The sequence below is a fragment of the Micrasema longulum genome, unplaced genomic scaffold (genome assembly GCF_059751315.1).
Source record: "Micrasema longulum isolate JH-2025_06_02 unplaced genomic scaffold, ASM5975131v1 h1tg000098l, whole genome shotgun sequence".
NCBI classification, from domain to species: domain Eukaryota; kingdom Metazoa; phylum Arthropoda; class Insecta; order Trichoptera; family Brachycentridae; genus Micrasema; species Micrasema longulum.
Genome location: NW_028277304.1, coordinates 693,573 through 715,307, shown reverse-complemented (window position 1 = coordinate 715,307; position 21,735 = coordinate 693,573). Strand labels below are relative to the sequence as shown.

Genomic DNA, 21,735 nt, shown 5'->3' with positions numbered 1-21,735 from the left:
GATTATTTTCTTTTTTCGTTTAATTTATTTAGTTCCTCATCGTAGGTAAAAATGTTGCAAAAAGAAAATTGAGTGAATACGAGTATTAGTCGGTATCGTGGTGCACTGATTAGTACGTTTACCTGCTATTAAATAAACAAAAGTAAAAAAATAAATGTATTATAATAATGTATTTATATCCACACAGTGTTTTGATAAATAAAATATGGGTAGTATTTAAATGATCGGGTTTCAAAAATACTAATTATGGCATATTGAAAACGGTGACTTGAAAATACGAATTTGATTTACGAGTTATTCTGGACGATCAGTATAATCATTCTTGAGCGAACATATTTCTATTCAAGTAACAAATTTGCAGCTTAAATTATTTCAACACGTGGCTTATATTTTATTCCAAGAGTGCTGCGTTATATCCTAATCGAGGTGTTTCTTATATCGTGCTGAGCAATAACCCAAAGACTCACAAAAAAACCTAAAACTGACTTATAAAATAACTGATTGGTGTATACAGTCGACAGCACATTGAAAACCTAACCTAACCTAACTTAACACATCCCAAATCGGTATTTTTTGTAGCACTTCATGAATTAACTCAAATCGGTTATATACTCGTAGTCACTCTCTTAGGATTTTTTTCGCCCACTCAGAATTTTTTTTGCCCGCTCAGTATTTTTTTCGCCCAATTTATTATTTAATTCGGACACTTGGAGTTTTAGTTGCTACCTTAGATTAACTATTTCCAACTATTAGTAGCTCATTTTACGAATTTTTAGTCATTCATAATTATCATATTACAACAGAGATGAAGAACATTTAAGAGAAGGTAATATGGAAGTCTAGGCATCTACAGGGCTTATGACCTGTCAATGGCTGGTTTAAGTGGCCACTTTACACGGTGTGTGACATTCACCATTCTGCCCATATTCGAACGTCTATATTCCTTCAATTCTTTCACCTGTTGATGTTTGTGAAGTTAAAGAGCTGAAACCTTTATTTATGCGGGTGAGATTCATCTAATTGAATTATCTCACCTACATACATCTTTAACTTCACAAACATCAACAGATGAAAGAATTTAATGAATACAGATGTTCAAATATGGGCAGAATGGTGAATGTTACACGGTGTGTAAAGTGGCCACTTACACCAGCCATTGACAGGTCATAAGCCATGTAGATGCCTAGACTTATATATTACCTTCTCTTAAATGTTCTTCATCTCTGTTGTAATTAACTTCACTAGCGGTAATTATGAATCAAAAATTATTTGAGTTTGTCCAAATTTTTATAGACAAGGACTGGATTCAACTCCCTGGGGAGCAGTCCTTGTCTACAAAAATTTGGACAAACTCAAAATATTTTTTATTCATAATTATCGCTAGTGAAGTTAATTTTTCGCAAACATAATTAAACGACGCTCGGTTTAATGTTAAAGTATCTCATGAACAGTCATCCATGTATTATTTATTCGCCCGGTTAATAATTCCACATATAATATTATTATCTGTGATGTTGTCATTTTGATGTTGGGCTACCAGGAACTTGCAGATGTAGAGGTGCCAAATAACCCAGGACAGTGGCTTGTTTCTGGGCTCAATATCTGCACAGTACTTATGTATATATGCATATCACAGTACTTATCTACTTTTTTACTATAATCTATGTACGTGTAGTTTGAAGTGTGCCATTATACGTATTACTATACATATATATATATATGAGACGCCTTAAGCATAATGTAAATAAATGCCTCGTCACAAACTTGTGGCACAACTGTGCTCAGTGAGAAAATAAATAAATACGATAAAAGTTAATCCACCCTATTGTATTTATCAGGTCGGGTGGATTTTTATTGTGGTGTGAAAACGGCTTAGAAGTGTTATTTTTTATTTCCTCGACGAATCGTATAAACGTTAGAGAACTAAATGTATAGCTTAAGTAGTGTTTAATTCTTAATTAAACAAGGAAATTATGATAAACTATTTTGATAAAGGTAGCATGCCACTAGAAAAGAAATTGACAGTCAGTTTAGGAAAATTAAAAGATGTGTATCCATTTTATTTATTTTTTTATTTTATAAATTCTCATGATATAGTTGATGAGATTTCAGTATAAGTCGCTCTCCAAACATAAGAGGTTGCCTCTTTTTTTAGAAGAACAGCATTAAAAAATACAATAATTAAATATGTACATTGAAATTGAAAACTACCCTTCGGATATTTTTATCTGTTATGTTATCCATAGTGTTGAAGTGCTTTCTCTGTTTAGTTTTTTATTATTTACTTTTTAGCACGGACACTTTACAAATTTAGTATTATGCTCAATGTTTGTTTTGGTAAATTTATTGATAATTTTAAATTACCAGAATTTCACTCGTCCATGCACTTTGTAGCTGCAAGACGATTAGTAATCTAGCTTCAATAGGTAAACGTTATCAACTATCAAATATCCAAATTTAATAAATCAGGTCTAGAATTCCAACCGTCCATGCGCTCAGTAGCTGCAAGACTCGTTGTTATCTAACTTCTATTTTTATAATTTTGTTTTTTATATATTTTTTTAAATATCACTAAATCTCTTAACTTTATTGTCAAATAAAAAAATAAAAAATGTGAATAGGGGCTAGATTTCTTATTGTCTATGCGCTCTGTAGCTGCAAGACGTGCTGTAATCTAGCTCCTGTATATCATAATTGGAGACGAGGAACAAGAATCCCAACCGTCCATGCGCCCTGTAGCTGCAAGACGTGGTGGGATATTTAATTATTGTACAGCGCCCTTGAGGTGATTTTCACAAAAACGGCGCTATATAAATTATCCATATACATATATATTGAACTGTACCAACAAATGTTAGATAGTGATGTAATAACTTATATTTACATACAAGTTATTAATTTAAAAAATACTTGGTACACTTCCACTTATTTATTTTGACCAATTAGCGCTTTCACCCTCTAATGTGCATGTTCAGACTGGTGAATATTATACAGTGTAAGGGTAATTTATATAAAACTAAATATTATCTTAAGTGTAGGTACATTAAAAAAATAAGTTTAAAAATATATCGATTATGACAATAAGACTTAATCTTGCGCAAAATCCCTCGCTGCGTCAGAGGTAGTTTGTTACAAAAAATGTGGAATTTATTCGGTATCCACTGCTTTAATACCAGCAAACCGTTGAATTTTGTTGAAAGCACGAGTATTATTACCTTACCGTAGCTCAATCACAAATAACTATCGACGTGATAACAATTGCCCTATTAATGGGCGAATTCTGACTTGCATTTGTACGGCTTCTGTAGCTTAATCAGAAATAACTGTCGACGTGATAATAATTTCTCACCATGGTTGTTTATCGTATTCGCGATTACAATGGAACATCTGTAAACACCTAATATTAAATTTATTTAACGGAAATTGTCAAAATATTTTCGTTTCGCGACGTATAATCCTGCTGCGCAATCACATATTTGAATTTCACCGGTGTAAATATGGAAAATATTCCAAAACTGCTATTTTTATTTATTTATTTATTATTTACCATGCTATTTATTGCATTTAGCCGGCGGTTGGCAAGCCAAATGTTAAGAAAAGCAGTCGCCATAGTAATTGAAATTTAATTTTGACTTTTTTGTATTAGATACTGATTACTATTTTGCAAATGCAATGTATTGTATTATTTTTTATAGTAAACGCCGATTTTTTACCAATAAACTGTATTTATTTACGAGAAAAACAAAAAACAAACCGACACGAGCGTTGATTTAGAGATTACATATGCGTTGACTTATGACTGCGACAACTTAAGCATGTTCATTATTCAACAATGTTTGATTATGTCCAAATGCTTGCAGACTGGCTGGATTTCCTCCCTAGGGAGTTGTTCATATTTAAATTTATTTCAACAGAGAGGGAAAATTTTCAACAGATGGAAGATTTGAGGAAATGTGGATGTTCAAACATGGGCAGAATGGTGAATGTTACACAGTGTGTAAAGTGGCCACTTAAACCAGCCGATGACAGGTCATAAGCCCTGTAAATGCCTAGACTTCCATACCCCCTTCTCAAAATTTTCCCTCTCTGTTGAAATAAATTTAAATATGTTCATTATTGTTCATTGTGATCGCTCAAATGCTTGGCATGTTTTTAAGCACGTCGATAGTTATTTGTGATTGAGCTACTGGTGTTTTAGAACAAGTTATTTCAGTGGTGGTATACCCGAGGACTCCAATGTTTTTAGCATTAATAGAATCTGAATATATGAACAAAATGACATTTACAACTCAATTTAGCAAAAAATGTTCCTTTTAGCTTTAATATTAACAAACATTAATTAAAATGTTTGACCACAAAGTTATTTTTTGACCAAAATGTTAAGCAATAATGCTTTGAACATAAAAACAAAAAAAATGCTACGTATTTTTCACCAATTACACGTAAACACGAATAAAATACATAAAAATTAAATATTCAAAAAACTAATTCATTAAAATAAAACACATCTTACACACTCATGTAAACGTGAATAAAATACACATTTAAATAAAGTTAACAATATAAATGATTCAATTTAAATGATTGTAAAAAAATAATTAATTAATATAAAACGAATAAGAAAAATCAAAAAAACACTAATAAAATATGCATCTAAATAAAACTAGCAACATTGCATTTACATAAATGATCAAAATTAAAATATTCTAAAAATGAATTTATTAATATAAAACGCATATTGTATACACTTTTAAACCTCAACGATCCAGTTGCAAAAATGTAAATCTCTGAGCGTTATACCCGTATGCAGAGACAAAACTTAAGGTGAGGAATGTACATTCTAATCTCATATGCAAAGAATAACCCGAAGGTGAAGACAATGGGATGTACTTTCCTCACCTTAAGGTTTGTCTCTGCATACGGGTATTACTCATAAACTTGGCATAAAGTTACACTTATAGTGGTAATATTCGGATAGGATTTTTTTAAATTTTTTTTTATTATATTGAAAACATATTATACATAATTATATACAATATTCCCAAGGAGTTTTTTTAAAAAAAACTCATTTAGGGACATACAGATAATATTTTTTTTAGAGACGTTTTTAAATTTTAAACTATAATATTATTTAACAAAAGCAGAAAAATTAAAATTATGATATACTACAAATTAAAAAGGGTATGAAAAATACTTGAAAATAACAGAATAAACAGAATACTAGGCATGGAAATAAATTCAAAATAATGTTTACATTATGCAATCTGGGAAAGAAAATTGAAAAAGTTTAAAAATTACATGGATGTATATATACATACTGAACTAGTACAAAATAAAATCATTTTTTTTAATTAACAAAATATGCGCACACCCAATACAGGTTAATTTTTTTTATCAAAAACGTTGAAAAAATTGAAATTATGTATACAAGCCAAAAAAAGTATATAAAAAGAAAAAAACACAAATAACATTTAAATAGTATTAAAAATTACATATACAAGCAAAAACGGTGAAATATTAAAAGGTATATGTTCAAGATGCGCATTCTCTATAAACTAACATTATTTATTCAAAGTACTTCTGGAAAAAATAATTCTTCAATTCGCACGTCCTGTTTCTATATTTTGAAATAGGTACTTTAAATTTTTGTGGCAATTTATTAAATTCCTTGAAACCTATGTATTGTAAAGATCTAGTACCAAACTTCGTAGACTTCACAGATCCAATATATATATTGTTTTTTGATCGAGTACTGTACCGATGGATGTCTCCAATGAAAGCTGGCTTTATGTTACTGTGCATTGAGTCGAGAGTAGTATTAATGATAGTGTCAGTTATCTCGAAATAGGAAAGCATGCTAAAAGGCATGATTTTTGTTTCAAAATAAATGTCCCTTACATGAGTATCATACGGTAGGTGAAACACATTTCTGATCGCTCTATTCTGAATAATCTGCACCTCAGAAATTTTGCTCTTAGTTGCAAAACCCCAAACACAGCATAGGTATGATAAATGCGAATGGACCATAGAAAAATAGATTGCTCGAAGCAGCGAAACTGGAAGCATTCTCTGAAATCTGTACAGTATTCCAGCTACAGGGACAATCTTTCCTTTCACGCGCTCAACATGTTCATTCCAAGTAAGCTGCGAGTTATTATTATAATAGTAGAATAAGGATGATATTCCCATCTGAATTATACCACTATACTTAGGCGTAACTTTACGCCGAGTTAATAAGTAAGGCCCCTCTGTGTTTTAAATACTGTTGCATAATCTATTGTACCGCATGCTGTAAGGTTTATGTTCCTATTTTAAAATATTTGTTAAGTATTATTTTGAAATGTCCACGCCGCGCCCAGTATATCAATATAAGGTATCTATTATCTATGTAGAGTAATGTGTAATGTGTAGGAAGCTCCTAAACTGTTTCATTGAATGCAATCAGCCACCCCTCCTCCCCTAGCCCAACCCACCCCTTTCAGGATCCCTGACCTATATTTCAAAATTCCTTCGTCCCGCGGCCTCCCCAACAAAAACCCCTTATCATCGCCAGAGACGCATTCAGGAGCAGAAATTATTTATTACTAGGCAAAAGAAATTTAAAAAATAATGGACAATCTCTTGAACAACAAACAAATTGAAAAAATAAAATTATCAGGCGTTGCCTAGTGGGTATGTAGATAAAATAATTCAATGAGATGAATCTCACCTGCATAAATAAAGATTGCAGCTCTTTAATTTCACAAACATCAACAGATTAAAGAATTGAAGGAATATAGAAGTTCAAATATGGGCAGAATGGTGAATGATACACAGTGTGTAAAGTGGACACTTAAACCAGCCAACGATAGGTCATAAGCCCTGTAGATGCCTAGACTTCTATATTACATTCCCTCGAATGTTCTTCATCTCTATGGTAACATGTTAACTGAAGGAAATAAATAGAAGGCCAAAAAACACTTCATTATACAATTACTTAAATTTTTAATAAGATTCCTAAGCAGATCTTAAAAGAAAATGTTGAAAAAACTTTTAAGAAAAAAATAATTAAATAGCTAATATGTAACGAGACTTTATATTGATTATTATTTTATGTTAACAGTCATCTATTTAAATGTTTGTAAATAAATTTTGTGTAAAAATACGTATGCTTTTAGTTCTTAATGTTTATATTACTTTTTAAATTTATATAATTTCTCTAACGTTTTTCTTTTAAAGGAAAAATAAAAAACCTGCTGAAAAGCCGGTTTCGCGGTTTAGTGGGTTTCATTATTTTTCCTTTTATATTTTCTGTTCATGTTTACCTTCTTAAATAAAAATAAATACATAAAAGGGCATTTGTGAGCCTCAGTGGTCCTGCAAACTGATCAGTGAGCGGTGTACGTAGATACACCCACTCACTCCCTCATAGAATCGTTCTGAACCCATTTCGTTCCCGTTTTTACACCGATCACTTGAGATGACAATATAAAAAATAACTCGGTCGTGTTGAAAGAAAACTTGATATAAAGAACTCCTTTCAAATACGACGCGACGCTTGAAAAATCATACCCGGGGCCCGTATCATGTGAAGTTAAGGGAGTTTTCATAAATCGTCTTCGTGTGAAATCGAATTTTCTGTATGAAAAATTAAATTTTCATATGCGCAACATGTTTAATATTATGGGTTACCGAAGAAGATATTTCAAATTTTTACACAAATATATTAGATTACAGAGGAAAACTGGAAGTTAATAGAGTTATTTTTAACTGTCTATAAAAAATATATAATTTGCTGTCCAAAAATGAGTATATTTGTATAAAAATTTGAAGTATGTTCGTCGAAAAAAAATGTCGCGCTCGCGGTCTTACGTTTTGTTCTGTGTTTTCGCGCGTTGCTTTCTTGACTCGCCGTCAGGGAGGTGTAGGTACGTTGGGATTAAAAAAATGGACTACCGGAATCAAAGGAAGGAATGGCTTGACACTTGAATGAAAAGATATATGAATACGAAGCGCACACAGAACTATATTCTTCATCCGCCAGGATACGGACAAATCCTCTTTAATCAATATGATTTATACCATGACCTAGTAGTGCATTTTTTAATGTTGTAATCTCGACCGCATGGCAAAATATCATAATTTTTACAATAAACTAAATCAATCGAAGTATCACTGATTTGCATTGCAAATCGTTCACAGAATAATTATTATTTATATTAACATTTTTCTCTTAGCGTAAGACTTGTAAAAAAAAATCGTTTTGCCTCCTCGTAAGAACCGATCGAGGTAAAACAATTTAATTTAATTTATTTATTTTATATGTGATTCAACACTCAGTATCTGCAAATGTTTGTAGACTTGGCTGGATTTCATTCCCTAGGGAGTCATTAATATTGAAATTTATTGCGACAAAGAGGAAAAACATTTTTGATAAACGAATGATGAAGCCTAGGCATATACAGGGCTTATTACCTGTCTTTGGCTGGTTTAACTAGCCACTTTACAAAAGTCAACAGATGAATGAGTTGAGGAAACGTCGATGTTTAAACATAGGCAGAATGGTGAATTTTACAGAGTGTGAAAAGTAGCCACACAAACCAATCATTGACAGCTCATAAACCCTGTAAATGACTAGCCTTCCATATTCCCTTCTCAAAGATGTTTTCTCTCTCTGATGCAATAAATTTGAAATATTTTTTTATAATTTACAACAAAATTACATTTTTTTGCAAACTATTGATAGAATGTACGTAATGTACTAAAAAAATACTTTATTTCAGAAAGCTACATATTTTAACCTTTATAGTCGGTCGGGAGACTTTTATCTTCAATTATGACGTCATACTGAAGTTATGTCATTTTAGAGCGTAGATATGTGTACCGTGACGTACGCTTCCCCTTGTTTCATATCGATGTACCTACCCAAAACTTGAAGGTTGGGGGTCGGTAGTATATCTTTATAATCGCTAAAGGGAATTTATCTTCAACTATACCGTCAAGGTGAAGGTATGACGTCTTTATTTTCCCATAATAATCGAGGCCCAGGGTATGCTAGGCTTCAACAGTTTAGAGACTAGAATAGGGTTGCCATCCGTCCCGATATATCGGGACTGTCACCGTTATTGAGTCCTCTGTCCCGACGTCCCGATGAAACCTGTAATGTCCCGATTTAGACTTACACAGTACAACGCTGTTAATCAACATAAATCTTTTACGGCCGTACTGACTACGAATGTGTAAATATGGTTGCAAATGCTTCCAGCAATTGATGTATCTAAAGAAATTCATTGAAGCTCATCTTGCCTCGATAGAGTAGAAGTTGATGGACTCTGTGAAAGATTTTTTTTTCAATTTTTGAAATTTATCGAGTATTGAATTTCCATTCCTATTCATAAAACCACATTGAAAAAGGTAATATAATTGATGTTTGAGAATTGGCCCAGTAAAAATGTCGTTTGCTGCCAGGGACGTAGTGTATAATCAATATTGCAGTATTACGTCAATATCAAGTTATTGTCAAAAATATACAAATATAAATATAAATTGAAGCACCACATAAAATGTAAGAAAAAACATATCTGTTATATTTCTGAAAAACCATTAAAAATAACTTTTTTTGTTGCTAGATATCCTCATCCCAGAACGTCCCGAAGAGACCCTAGCAAAATATGGCAACCCTAGACTAGAAGGAATGTGTATTTGACTACACATTTTTTTCGAATTTTGCGCGGTATGATCGATAATTCTGAGATTATGATGAGCAATGGTTTGTATGTTCCTGATAATTACCTAAGACAGTGTCAACATAGATTGTTTCATATTCCGATATACAGGACCAACCTGCCGATGGTTATGCTTGTTGGAAAGCTACCGCTATGCTGAACAACATCGCTCTGAATGTTGATCTGCTCCATGTATCCGAAGGGGTTTTCCGGAGCAGGATTCTCCTACTATATTGACAAGAGTCTCGTTATGTATTTTTTTTCTTTTTATAATATGTACGCCATAAATTTTCAGTTTGTAATGTATCTTCTTCTTCTCTTAGTGCCCTGTCAGGTATCCCCAACGTTGGCAATCACTCTGGCAAAAGTCTCCCTGTCCTGTGCTGCCCGGAAACTCTGCTCCACAGTCCTGAAGCCAGTCCAGTCTCGTATATTTCGCAGCCAGGACATCTGTCTTCTTCCGGCCCCTCTGTGACCCTCAATCTTGCCTTTCAAAATTAAATGAAGCAAGTGGTACTTTTCTCCACGCATTATATGCCCCAGATATGACATTTTACGAACTTTTATGGTGGTTAAGAGTTCTCTTAGTTTGTTATGTATGTATTATTTAAATAAATTAATTGAATTGAAATGAATTGAATTTACCTTAAATTTTATTTACAACGTAAAATTAAGTTTACTGTGTGAAAAGCAGAATATGCATACATTTTTTTGTTTTAAACATGCTCAATGGTTACCGACGAAGATACTTTAAATATTCATGCAAATATACTTATTTTCGTACACAATTATCGGTTTTTCTTTATAGAAAGCCGAAGATAACTCCCATTGAAATCGGGGCCCTGGCATTAAAAATATTATATATAACTGTTGTGAAATTGGAAAAGTTTTCATATTAATTAATAAATAGGTCAAGACACTATTTATAATAATCATCATTAGACTACGAAAACATCCACTAACTTTGTTATTGATGGCTTTTGTTTGTAGGAAAACTTTTATAACAAAGAAGATATTTTTGTTAGATATTAGAGTTGGGTTGAGAATATGGAAGCCTAGTCATTTAAAGAGCTAATGAACCCCGCTCCAAAAATATACGTAGGTACCAGGCGCGTGCGGTGAATATTATCAGTAGGGATGCTGACAACAAATTATCATGTTCTTACTTTTAGTAGGTATGATAGTAGATATAGGTAGACATCTAATTATAATCAATATTGCATAGAATCACTTTTGTAAAGTGCGCTTAAGGTATTTATATTACGAATATGGTGATTTACAAGATTTCCATTATAATAATAATTGATAGTTTTTCTTTATACATATAATTATTCTGTACGTGTGATGTCACTGAACTCCTCCTAAACGGCTAAACCGATTTATGTGCGGTTTTTAGAGAAATGTAGATCTTTGCAGTACGTGTGTTCGTAGATATGAAAATCTTTTTATTTATTTATTTATTTAATGTTTATCTAATTACGTAATAATATAATTTGTTTTATTTATTTAACTTTTTGTACATAATGTTATTTGTACATTGGCAGGCTTATTGCCAAGTGGCAATTTCTTCCAACCAACCAATAAAATAAAAGTTTTATTTTTATAATTCAAGTTACAGAACATATTCAATAGAAAAAAAGATTAAAAAGCTAAAAATATATAAAAATAGAAATAAACGCATTTGTTTATAAATTACCTTAAATCAAAACTATTACTCAATGGGAAAGAGGAAAAAAGAGGAAAAAGGAAAGGAGGAGATATTAAGGAAGAGAAAGGAGATGTTTCTTCAGACGTGATTTAAACAGAGATAATGTAGTAACATATTTGATGGTGGATGGGAGATGATTCCACAGTCGAGCCGCATGGACACTATATGAGTTAGAGAAGAAAGAGGAATTGTGGATGGGTATTAAGAGAGTGCCTTAAGAATTAGAACGAAAAGGTAAACCATGAACTGAATCTTCAATTTAATAAGTAAAAAAAAAGTAAGGACCACATTTTTTTTATTCATCGATCTACCAGGGTTGCATTCAAGGAGACTGCATGTACAAAAAAATGGAAGGATGTTTTTTTTTGTGTATAAAAAATGTTTGTTTTGTAATGTTTATGAACAGATTTTTTTTGTGGATCTCAGATTCTGTTCTTAAATTTTTTTTTCTACCCATTTGTGTCTTTTTACTGGATTTTTGGTAATTCAAAAAAAATGTTAACTGACATTCAATACATTTCAAAAAATAGTTTTCCTACATAGTAAGAAAATATGAGTTGCATATTTGCAAAACGATGACAAAAAAAAAATGTTTTGTAATTCAACCATAAACAAGTACCTAGGTACCTACTTAAATTCAATATTTGAATATTAATATTACACCACACGTACGGACAAATTATGTACACTGCTGGTGGTATTACACTTTTTTTTTATTTTGCTTTGGGCAACAACAAATCACCCAATGACGAAACGAAAAGATTGAAATGTCAAACTCAATGTCAAATATATATATATAGTTTATCGAAAATTCGAGTACCAAAAATACGTTTGGTGAACCAGCTCATAGCAGGCTAGCAGGCAGGCCAACGTTTGGGCAGGACAACGTCTGTCAGGTCCGCTAGTCTTCTATAAATTAACGGAGCACAGCAGCAGGCGCGTCTAGCGGTGAAGCTGTAAACATTAGGACAGTACCTAAAACTCGAAATGTTCTTAAATTTTGGCCAAATTACAATAATACGCCATTTAACACTTTATGCAATACGTTATTAGAGTCCTTTTTTCTTCGCATAACACAAGTTGGATGCTTTTAATTTTACGAGTTTCTTAGAACAACACGACAACGTTATGAACCTCAATACGCCTGCGCGGATTTTCGAACATTTGTAATAAGACTGGACTCAAAATGAAGAGTAGTATCCAGATTTCAGCGTTTATAAGGAATACTATTAAGGCCAAGGTATCTTGATATTCAGAACATTGATATGGAAAATAAGCATACATAAATACATATAGGTAGAGGTAGATATGTACATATACTTAAAATATTATTTGAATTTGTAAATCGCGTGCGCATAAACGTTTTCGGCAATAATTTTAGGAATATTTGTAGTTTAAAAAAAAATAAAAAAATATGCAAATATTCAAGGGATGCGCTGCATCCACAGTATGTTTGGGCGGAACGCGCCTGGTAGGTACCTATAGTCCTTAAAATGTAACATGATTATAATGACTGTTGTCAGAAAAAGTGACAACATAACTTTGTAGTAACGTCAAAGGAGTTATTTATATTGACACACGAAAAATCATTTGTATCTGGCGTGTTAATTTATTTTAATAATACAATGCTTGAAACATAAATCAATATTAATATATAAAATCAGCTTTAAAACTAAAATAAACCTAATTATTAACGACATTCTTACAAGGTTACATCATTTTGCAAAAACAAATGGGACGAATTGATCAACGAAATTGATCGAATAAAAAAATCATTCATTCGATGTCGTTCATGAAAAAAGTAAAAATGTCTTATTTTTTAGTGAATAATTGTGTTAAACACACTATAATAGGCTTGTTTTTGCGTTTTTTATATCAATTTTCGGAAACAGAGTTTCATGATTGCATGAAATAACTGATAAAATCGATTTGATCAGTGATCAGTAATTTCCCATCACTCATGAAATTAGTTTGACAGATGTCATTCTAATCAAGCTATATTTTAAGGACTATAGTTTTCTCGATGCTTTCACTCTCAATAGTGGGCCAGCACGCATGCGAATGTTATATTCGAACCAAGCATATATAGAGAATTGAAATATGCCATACGTGGTGAATTTTACGCAGTATGTAATATTATCACTTAACCCAGCCGATAGCTCTGTACATGCCGAGACTTCTGTATTCTCAACCGCTTTATCATTGGTGAAGAAATATGTACCGTTAACAAATTGCATCAGAGATGAAGAATATTTTAGAGAAGGAAATACGGAAGTCTAGGCATTTACAGGGCTTATGACCTGTCCTGACCTGTCGGTTGGTTTAAGTGCCCACTATACAACTTACTTTATTTTGGCCCTGTTGTAATTCGTTAATCTTAATGACTCCCTAGGGGGTGACTCTTTTACTCGGAAAATTCAACCAAAAATTAGGGTGCGTATTATCGTCCGCAAAATAGGGTAATATTAATTTATATCAATCCCGTCACGGATAAATCAAGAATTTGTCTACAAATGTATGGACATACCAAAAATATTGTTGATAAAAACTTTTGGAAATGAAGCGGGAGAGTCTCAGCAGAGTGGTCGTATTGCTTGCGAGTTGGGTAATAATAATTTATGACACTGTAATCGATGATCAAAGTCAAATTTTGAAGGAAAAAGAACAATAGGAGATAGGTGGAGAAGATTTTTGAGAAGAGAATAAGGAAGTCTGGGCATTTATAAGGCTTATGTAGTGTTATAATTTTACAAAATTCTTATCCTCGATATCCATAGAAGCTATATGCGCCAGATAGTTCTCCAACACATACAACACGACACAACAATGTAACTTTTTAAAATAAAAAGTGGACCAGCTAAATACTGTAGTGTAGGTACCTCTAGCTAAGAGTAAAACAGAGTTAATAGTAAATTTCAAAGAAAATTTATAAAATTCGCGTTGAACGCGATCTTAGGGAAGACACTACTTATTATTTACAAAGGTAAAGGAAAGCGGGTTAACCCTTTGGCACCCTTTGAATTTTAAACGTTATGATAAAATACCAAGGTTCTTCCCGGGTAAGGGCTACCAATTTTTTAAAATTATTTTATTTATTTATTAAATAAATATTTTATATACAAATGTCATTTAAGAGTCCTTCTCACTAGGAAAACCTGTTTCGAGGAGGACGTTTTTACATATGAACGTAGTTATGCTGAAAGCAGCCAGTCCACAATTTTGTAAAAATGAGATATTGATGTTTTCAGGTGCAGAAAGGTCAATTCAATGTTCTGCTTAAAATAGTCAGACCGCTTTCATATGAAAAAATTGTATTAATCAATCACCTTCTGAAAATGGTGTCTATCACAAAAACGGCATTTCTCAATTTGCAGAAAACACCCATAGCACTTAAAAAAATCTTACGGTACTTTAAAAATCTTTAAAATTGGTCAAATGCATAATTAGATTCATGTTTGTAATGTAAAAAAAAACTAATGTATCATTGTTTATTATTTGTTAAAGACAAAAACCTTCCAACTGTTGTGTAGATTTGATTATTCACTCTTTTTACAAAGGTGCTATTATCTTAGTTTCACTTTTCTATGGCTGGCTGATTTCTGCATAATTACATTCATATTTCACATGTCAATCAAATATATATATTAACATATTACAAAAGAGACGAAGAACGTTTTAGATAAAGTGTTATAGTAGTATCTACAGGGCATATGACCTGTCGTTGGCTAGTTTAAGTGGCCACTTTATACACTGTGTAACATTCACCACTGTGCCCATATTTGAACATCTATATTCCTTCAATTATTTCGTCAGTTGATGTTTGTGAAGTTAAAGAGCTGAAACCTTTATTTATGCGGGTGGGATTCATCTAATTTAATTATTTCCCTTACATACTAGGCAACGCCTGAATATTTTTTTTTTTCAATTTCTATACTTCTTTATGGATTCGGTGGATTTATAAACAATATTTTGAGTTTGTCCAAATTTTTGTAGACAAGGACTGGATTCAACTCCCCGGGAACTGTTAATATTAATATATTACAACAGAGATGAAGAACTTAAGCCCTGTAGATAGTTAGAATTCTATATTACCTTCGCTAAAATGTTCTTCATTTCTGTTGTAATATGTTTATATAAACAGCTCCCCGGGGAGTTCAATCCAGTCCTTATCTACAAAAATTTGGACAAACTCAAAATATTGTTTGCAAATATATATATTTATATATATTTCTATCTTAGGGCATGTTAACATGTATAAGAAGGGCAAGAAATAATATAACAATAAATAGTCAATATTCCTCCCGTTAACACAATTGACTGCAATATTCTGTCACTTTACTGTAATGAAATTAATAAATTAAAAAATATATAAATTCGATACAAAAAACACAAGTACATGGCAAGGGTTAGCGAACGAAAAGACCAAAGAATCAAGAGTCAAAAGACGGAAGACACGTGACGTCACAATTCATTTCCGGAAGTGGGTATTTGTTCCGTTGCCTCTCGAGTTTTCCAAGTTCAACGGATGTCTTTGGAATCGCTCTTGGAGGGAAAGTAAGTCATTATCGTCCCCATGTTGGTACTTAGTACCTACTCGTCATACCTCAAAACAATTGATGTATAAGTGACGTATTTACACTGCCTACATTTATTTATTTATCATAAGAGTATTAGCTGTTGACATAAGTTCCGTTTTTTTCCAAATTTAAAAATGAGCAACAAAAGTTTAAAAAAAGAAAGCAAACGTTGAAGGTCGTTCGGAATATTTTTTTCTGCCATACAAGATATCGTGTTTGCTTTTACGAGACATATATTATTTTATTTGATTACAAGCCTACAAAATGCAAGTCAAGTAGACATACTTACCTCAGACTTACTAAATGAGGTTGGCTAGTTACTAAACCAAAAACAGAAAAAATACGAGCGTTCAACTTAATCAACCAATAGTAATGAATAAGTCTTACCTTTCCATCACTTTTCCAATAGATGAAGAAGCCATATTCGTCTACTTTGAAGAGACAGTTTGGTTCGAAGTCTGTGTTATCTTTTTCCTCCGTCCACCTATCAAATATAGCCCCCTGAAAAACATAATAAGATTAATAATAATACAGTAAATTCGATTAATTAATTAATTCACACATCCGCCATGTGTTTGTTGTTTTTCGCACAATTAGTTTTCAATTTATTTTAGAAATTAACAGAGGTGGGTCGGGCCCGTTTGTTTAATCGAAATAACACAATAGTAAACATGTTGACAATAATTTAACACTACTTCGATATTCTGTATTTAGTAATGAAAATCACGAGAAATTGGGTGCTAACACCTATTAGTGAAATAATTAGAGATTATGTAGGCTAACTCTGTCGAAATGTGATCTTTCGGGTGAATATGTGGCAAAGTTCTGCACGATAAGTGCACATATGTCGTGATCTATGCGTTATGTAAGGGACAAGCACTATCGACAAAATCAAGAAAGGAGTGTTGCGTTGGTTTAGACACGTAGAGCGAATGAACGGTTAAAATAATACATTTAGGATGCGAATGTTAATAGACGATTAAATAAAAACATATTACATTATCGGGTTTTTAAATTTATTTATTGTATGAATGGGGTTCGAATTGTCAGAAGAGCCGCTGTGAGTTACATCTTGATGGAGCACCAGCAACACTACTCTGCCGTCATAAGAAAGAAGGACGCATCTAACATTTTTTTCGAAAAATAGTTAAATACATATTCGGAATCAGGAAAAAAATACGCATCTACTAAAAATACATCCATCTTCCTAAAATAACCACAACCCTATTATTTTCACTAATAAATGAGACTAAACTGCAAAAAGTCTTGAAGATTACTAAATATAAAATGCTGTGCTGACTTATATAATTATAAAAGACTGATTAAAATACTTTTTTTTCCTATTCCGTTTTTAAAAACATCTGTAATGAATGTACATACTCTTTTTTCATTAAATTAAATTTAAGATCTGCTGGTAATTTCGAAGTTAATTGATTATTAGGTCGGCGTTACTAGTTTGAAAAACAGTAAATGGCCAGTAACGTCTATTTTATTATTTAGTTGAGTAGAATCAATTGGCATATTAACACTAAAAATGAAAGGCGTTTACTTAATTACTAAATAAAAAGGGCGTTTCTAGCTAGAAACGTCTTTTCATTGAAGTATAACATATTTTCTTGTATTATTTTTACTAAAAAGAAGATGAAAACGTTGATTTTTAAATATATGACGTAAAATTAATTAAAATTAATATGTATATTCCGTTAGGTAAAACCATTATACATACTGTCGCATAATAATATATTACATTTTTGTTGTATTTTTCACACAGCGAATTTTTCAATCTCCGAGTTACAAAATATTTATTTTCTCCGTTTTTTGTTTTATGTAGAAACGTCCTTCTTTCTTAAACTGACTAGTCCAACTCGTTAGCGTTCACGTCGAGAACTCTGGGCAATGGGATCACTCTCATAACGGTGTGATCTCAGCAGATGACGAGAAGGTGAAAGGCGAGTTTCTGGCGCCTGCAAACCAGAACCAACCAGCTAAGGGAAGCTGAAAGAAGCTAAAACCCCGACAGAAAAATCCACCAGAGAAGGCAACGGAAAACCACTTTGGTGATCTTTTTCCAGGAATCACTATGGCGAATACATCAATAAGTAGTCGTCCTGGCTGCGGAATACAAAAGTAGCGCAGGACAGAATTGCTTTCCCCGCGGTGATCTCCAACGTCGCGTCGGGGGACCTGACAAGCACCAAATGAATTTATTTATTCGGCGTATGCTCTCAGAAAAAAAAAATCTTGCGAAAGGAAATCGAGTAGAGATTAGTCGGCGGCGGCGTCACGTAGTTTTATTTATTTATTTTGTCTACAAACAATAAAAAATAATACCTAAAACAGAGAAATATTTCGATAAAAAAACACTACTTACTTACTTTTTATATGAAAATAAAAGTAACAGTATAAATGGTAAAATTAAAATGAAATTATTGTACCGGTTAGTGCATTTGCCTGGTTTTAAATAAATTAATATAATTGAAAAATATATTATGATTCAATAAAAATCAATCCACTCTATGTTATTTTGTCGTGCCGTGTGGATGTTTGAAATGGGCCTTAAGATCGTCTGAAATGGGCCAATTTTGCGTATTTATTTTTTTGAGCAATAACAAATTCCTTTATAAATTCGTTCGGGGATAATACATTATAAGGAAATGAATCTGTCCGGGACTTGTAACCTTCACAAAGTACGTCTTGCATAGAGAACGAAGGGCGTTTCCTTTCGATACAGGGGCGTATTCTATCTAGCCGCGATACTTAAAAAATATATACTATTTTCGTATAAAATATGTGTCCGGGCGGATGTAGAATACAGTTTTGTGTGTGTGACATAGGACCAGAACCCTGGACGAGTGTTCTCGACTCGATCGTTGCCCTCGGGTAAAAATCCTGAATAAGGAAATCGGGTGGAGATAAGTACGCCTCGTGAAGCGGCTAACGCGTTCGCCTACCATGCTTGAGGTCCTAAGTTCGATTCCTGACGGGGTGAACGTGAAATATTGATTTAAAATGTTATTTGGACTGCAATATTTTATTTAAATTTTTTTTTGGTTTATTTCATCAAAAAAATATACTATACTAAAACAGTATAAGAATCAAGGTATCAATTTATTTAAAAATGGTTCGATTTGAATCTCTTATCACTGAATAATGAAAAAACATTCTTCCTACCCTTTTCAATAAATCATTGTGATCTTCTTACTAATTTTAATATCATTTTACACAGTAAGGAAAATGATATTAATAATTCTATGTGCCCCCAAATATGTACGATAGTTAAAAAGTCTAATGATATCAAGTACCTTGGTACTATCCTAGATAGTAATATGAAATGGAAATTACATTTAAATACTTTAGTAAAAAGAGTTAGAAAACTTCATTACGTATTTGTTAGATTAAGAAGCATTCTTACTCAAAAAAAAAAAAAAAACTGCTTACTACGCAATCATACAGTCTATTCTGAAGTATGGAATCATAGGCTGGGGAGGAGCTTACAAGAAAACTTTACGTCCACTTTTAATTGCTCAAAAAACCATCGCAAAAATTAAATAAAAAAAGCCCAGAACATATTCGTACCTTTCAATTTTATTTTATAAAGAACTAGATATACCCTCAATTGATGACATCTTTAAAAAAGCATATATTATACAAACTTTCAAAGGAAAAAAAAAACACTAATTCACAAAATTATCGAAACCCTAGGTTTCCAAATAATTTAATTTTACTCAGATGCACTACAACTGCAGCTTTAAATCATTATTCATATGGTGACAAAGAAAACTTTAAGAATCTTACAGAAATCCTAAAATTAATGGAAAATATTAAAACATTTAAATATAAATTTTAAAAACACATGAGATCCACCCTATCCTGAACCCCATACAGTAGAAAATTGTGTTTCTTTTAGAATATAATATCTAATTATAAAGAATCTTTTTTAGATGGTAAAAATGAAATGTAAAAAAAAATACAATACATATAAATTTAAATACAAATATAAATATAAAACGTAAAGACGAGTTTTCACCCTATTAGAGAGGTAGAAAAGTTATTATTAAATATGTATGTACTAATCACTTGTAATTTTATACTTATTGTGTCAAAAAATTATTTCAATAAATAAAAAAAAACTCTATTTTATCATTTTAAAGATGTCGAACGTTAATTTACATTTGTTAGGTTGTTATGCTTTCTACGTATACTTTTGAATACTATTTTGTATTTACGTGTAGTATACTTTATTAGATCACTTTTCTTTTCTTTTTTAAAATTAAAAGATTTTTATTGCTATTCGCATATTATGTACCATTTATAAATATAAAAAAATTTAGAGCCACAATTTTTTTTTTTCATTTCTAATTATCTTTATCTAAGCATGTTCTCAACACGAAACTGCTGAGTTATTGTATTTGTGTAACATAAAACTTTTTATTTAAGTGTTTATATTATATTAAATATGTAGTTTTGTAAGGTAAAATATTAATAAATAAAAAAACTCACTAGCCCGATAAGAAGGTTCATCAATCACCCGTATCCTTGCTAATCATCTATGCCGACACTGTCTGTGGTGCAACCTCGGCCCTGCCTATGGGGTAACCTAATCCGGCCCTGGCATCATCCCGTGGGATACGCCGAATGTAGGGCACTCTCTCCCTCCATTTACACAGGAAAGGTTTAATTACGGAACTGAATGCGCCTCCGAGATCATTTTGCCCAAAGGACATTTTTTTCTGGATTAGGATCAAATCCGGGGGTTGGTATTTTGCTACCTAGGACTTGGTTCATTCTTTTATTAACACTGGGATTAAGATATTTATTTTTGTATCAATCGTAGATTCGATGTTAAATAAATTAAAAGTACGAAGATATAAGCAAATATTATTTTACAATACAATGATACTATTAAATAATTTTATTAATTCTAAAAGAAACATTGAATTTTAGTGAAAAAATATCAAAGCCAACATGAACATGATCACAGTACTAGAGAAAGGGTAAAAATCAGACTCCCATTTCGAAAAAAGGCGAAGTCACAAAATTTTATTCTTGGCACATGCATATATTTTATTGATTGATTTGGTGTTTATTTTGTAGAACTCCATTTTTAAACTTATAATTAGAAATCAAACACTGATTTGAGTCTACTGAACACTTTATTTTATTTTTACAAATATTTTTCAATCATGTTTTAAAACTAAAATGAACAGCAACCCATTATAATATTATTGATATTTTTTCGACAACAATTATCTAAGTTTACAAAACTATAGAGCTTTATTAATTATCTCACAATACATACTTGTGTGTCAATAAATACTTTGTTATATTTTCCCCGAAATTCTAATATAAATATCTAAATTCCCATTACCTATTAAACACTTACCCTCACCCTTAACCATTGATTTTTCCCTCATTAATGTAAATGCTATAGTTCATTAGATTATTTTTATTTTCTACTTAAGTACCTTGAATTATATAACTACATAAGGACATTCAATCCAAATAATCTTCACATTCGTTTGAAAATGCCCTAATAAGGCGAAACAATTGTCACGAAGTTTTTATTTTTATATGTTTATATTTGTAAAAATAAAATAAAGTGTTCAGTAGACTCAAATCAGTGTTTGATTTCTAGTTCATATATTTTATATTTGTATAATTACGATTATTAATATCTTGCATTTTATTAGCTAGGCATTTATAATTAAGTTGTTTTAGTATTTTTTTATTGTTTTATTAGTATAGA

The 21,735-nt window shown here is 31.7% G+C and overlaps 1 protein-coding gene across 3 annotated transcripts in view; it reads right to left on the bottom strand.

Moving 5' to 3' along the window:
- LOC148284658 (1-phosphatidylinositol 4,5-bisphosphate phosphodiesterase-like) overlaps positions 1-21,735 on the bottom strand; it is an 87,344-nt gene that overhangs the window by 32,272 nt on the left and 33,337 nt on the right. For all 3 annotated transcript variants that reach the window (XM_088236971.1, XM_088236964.1, XM_088236979.1), the window contains exon 3: positions 16,377-16,490. In XM_088236971.1, the coding sequence (XP_088093097.1) occupies positions 16,377-16,490 (114 nt within the window). The remainder of the gene's footprint in view (positions 1-16,376; positions 16,491-21,735) is intronic.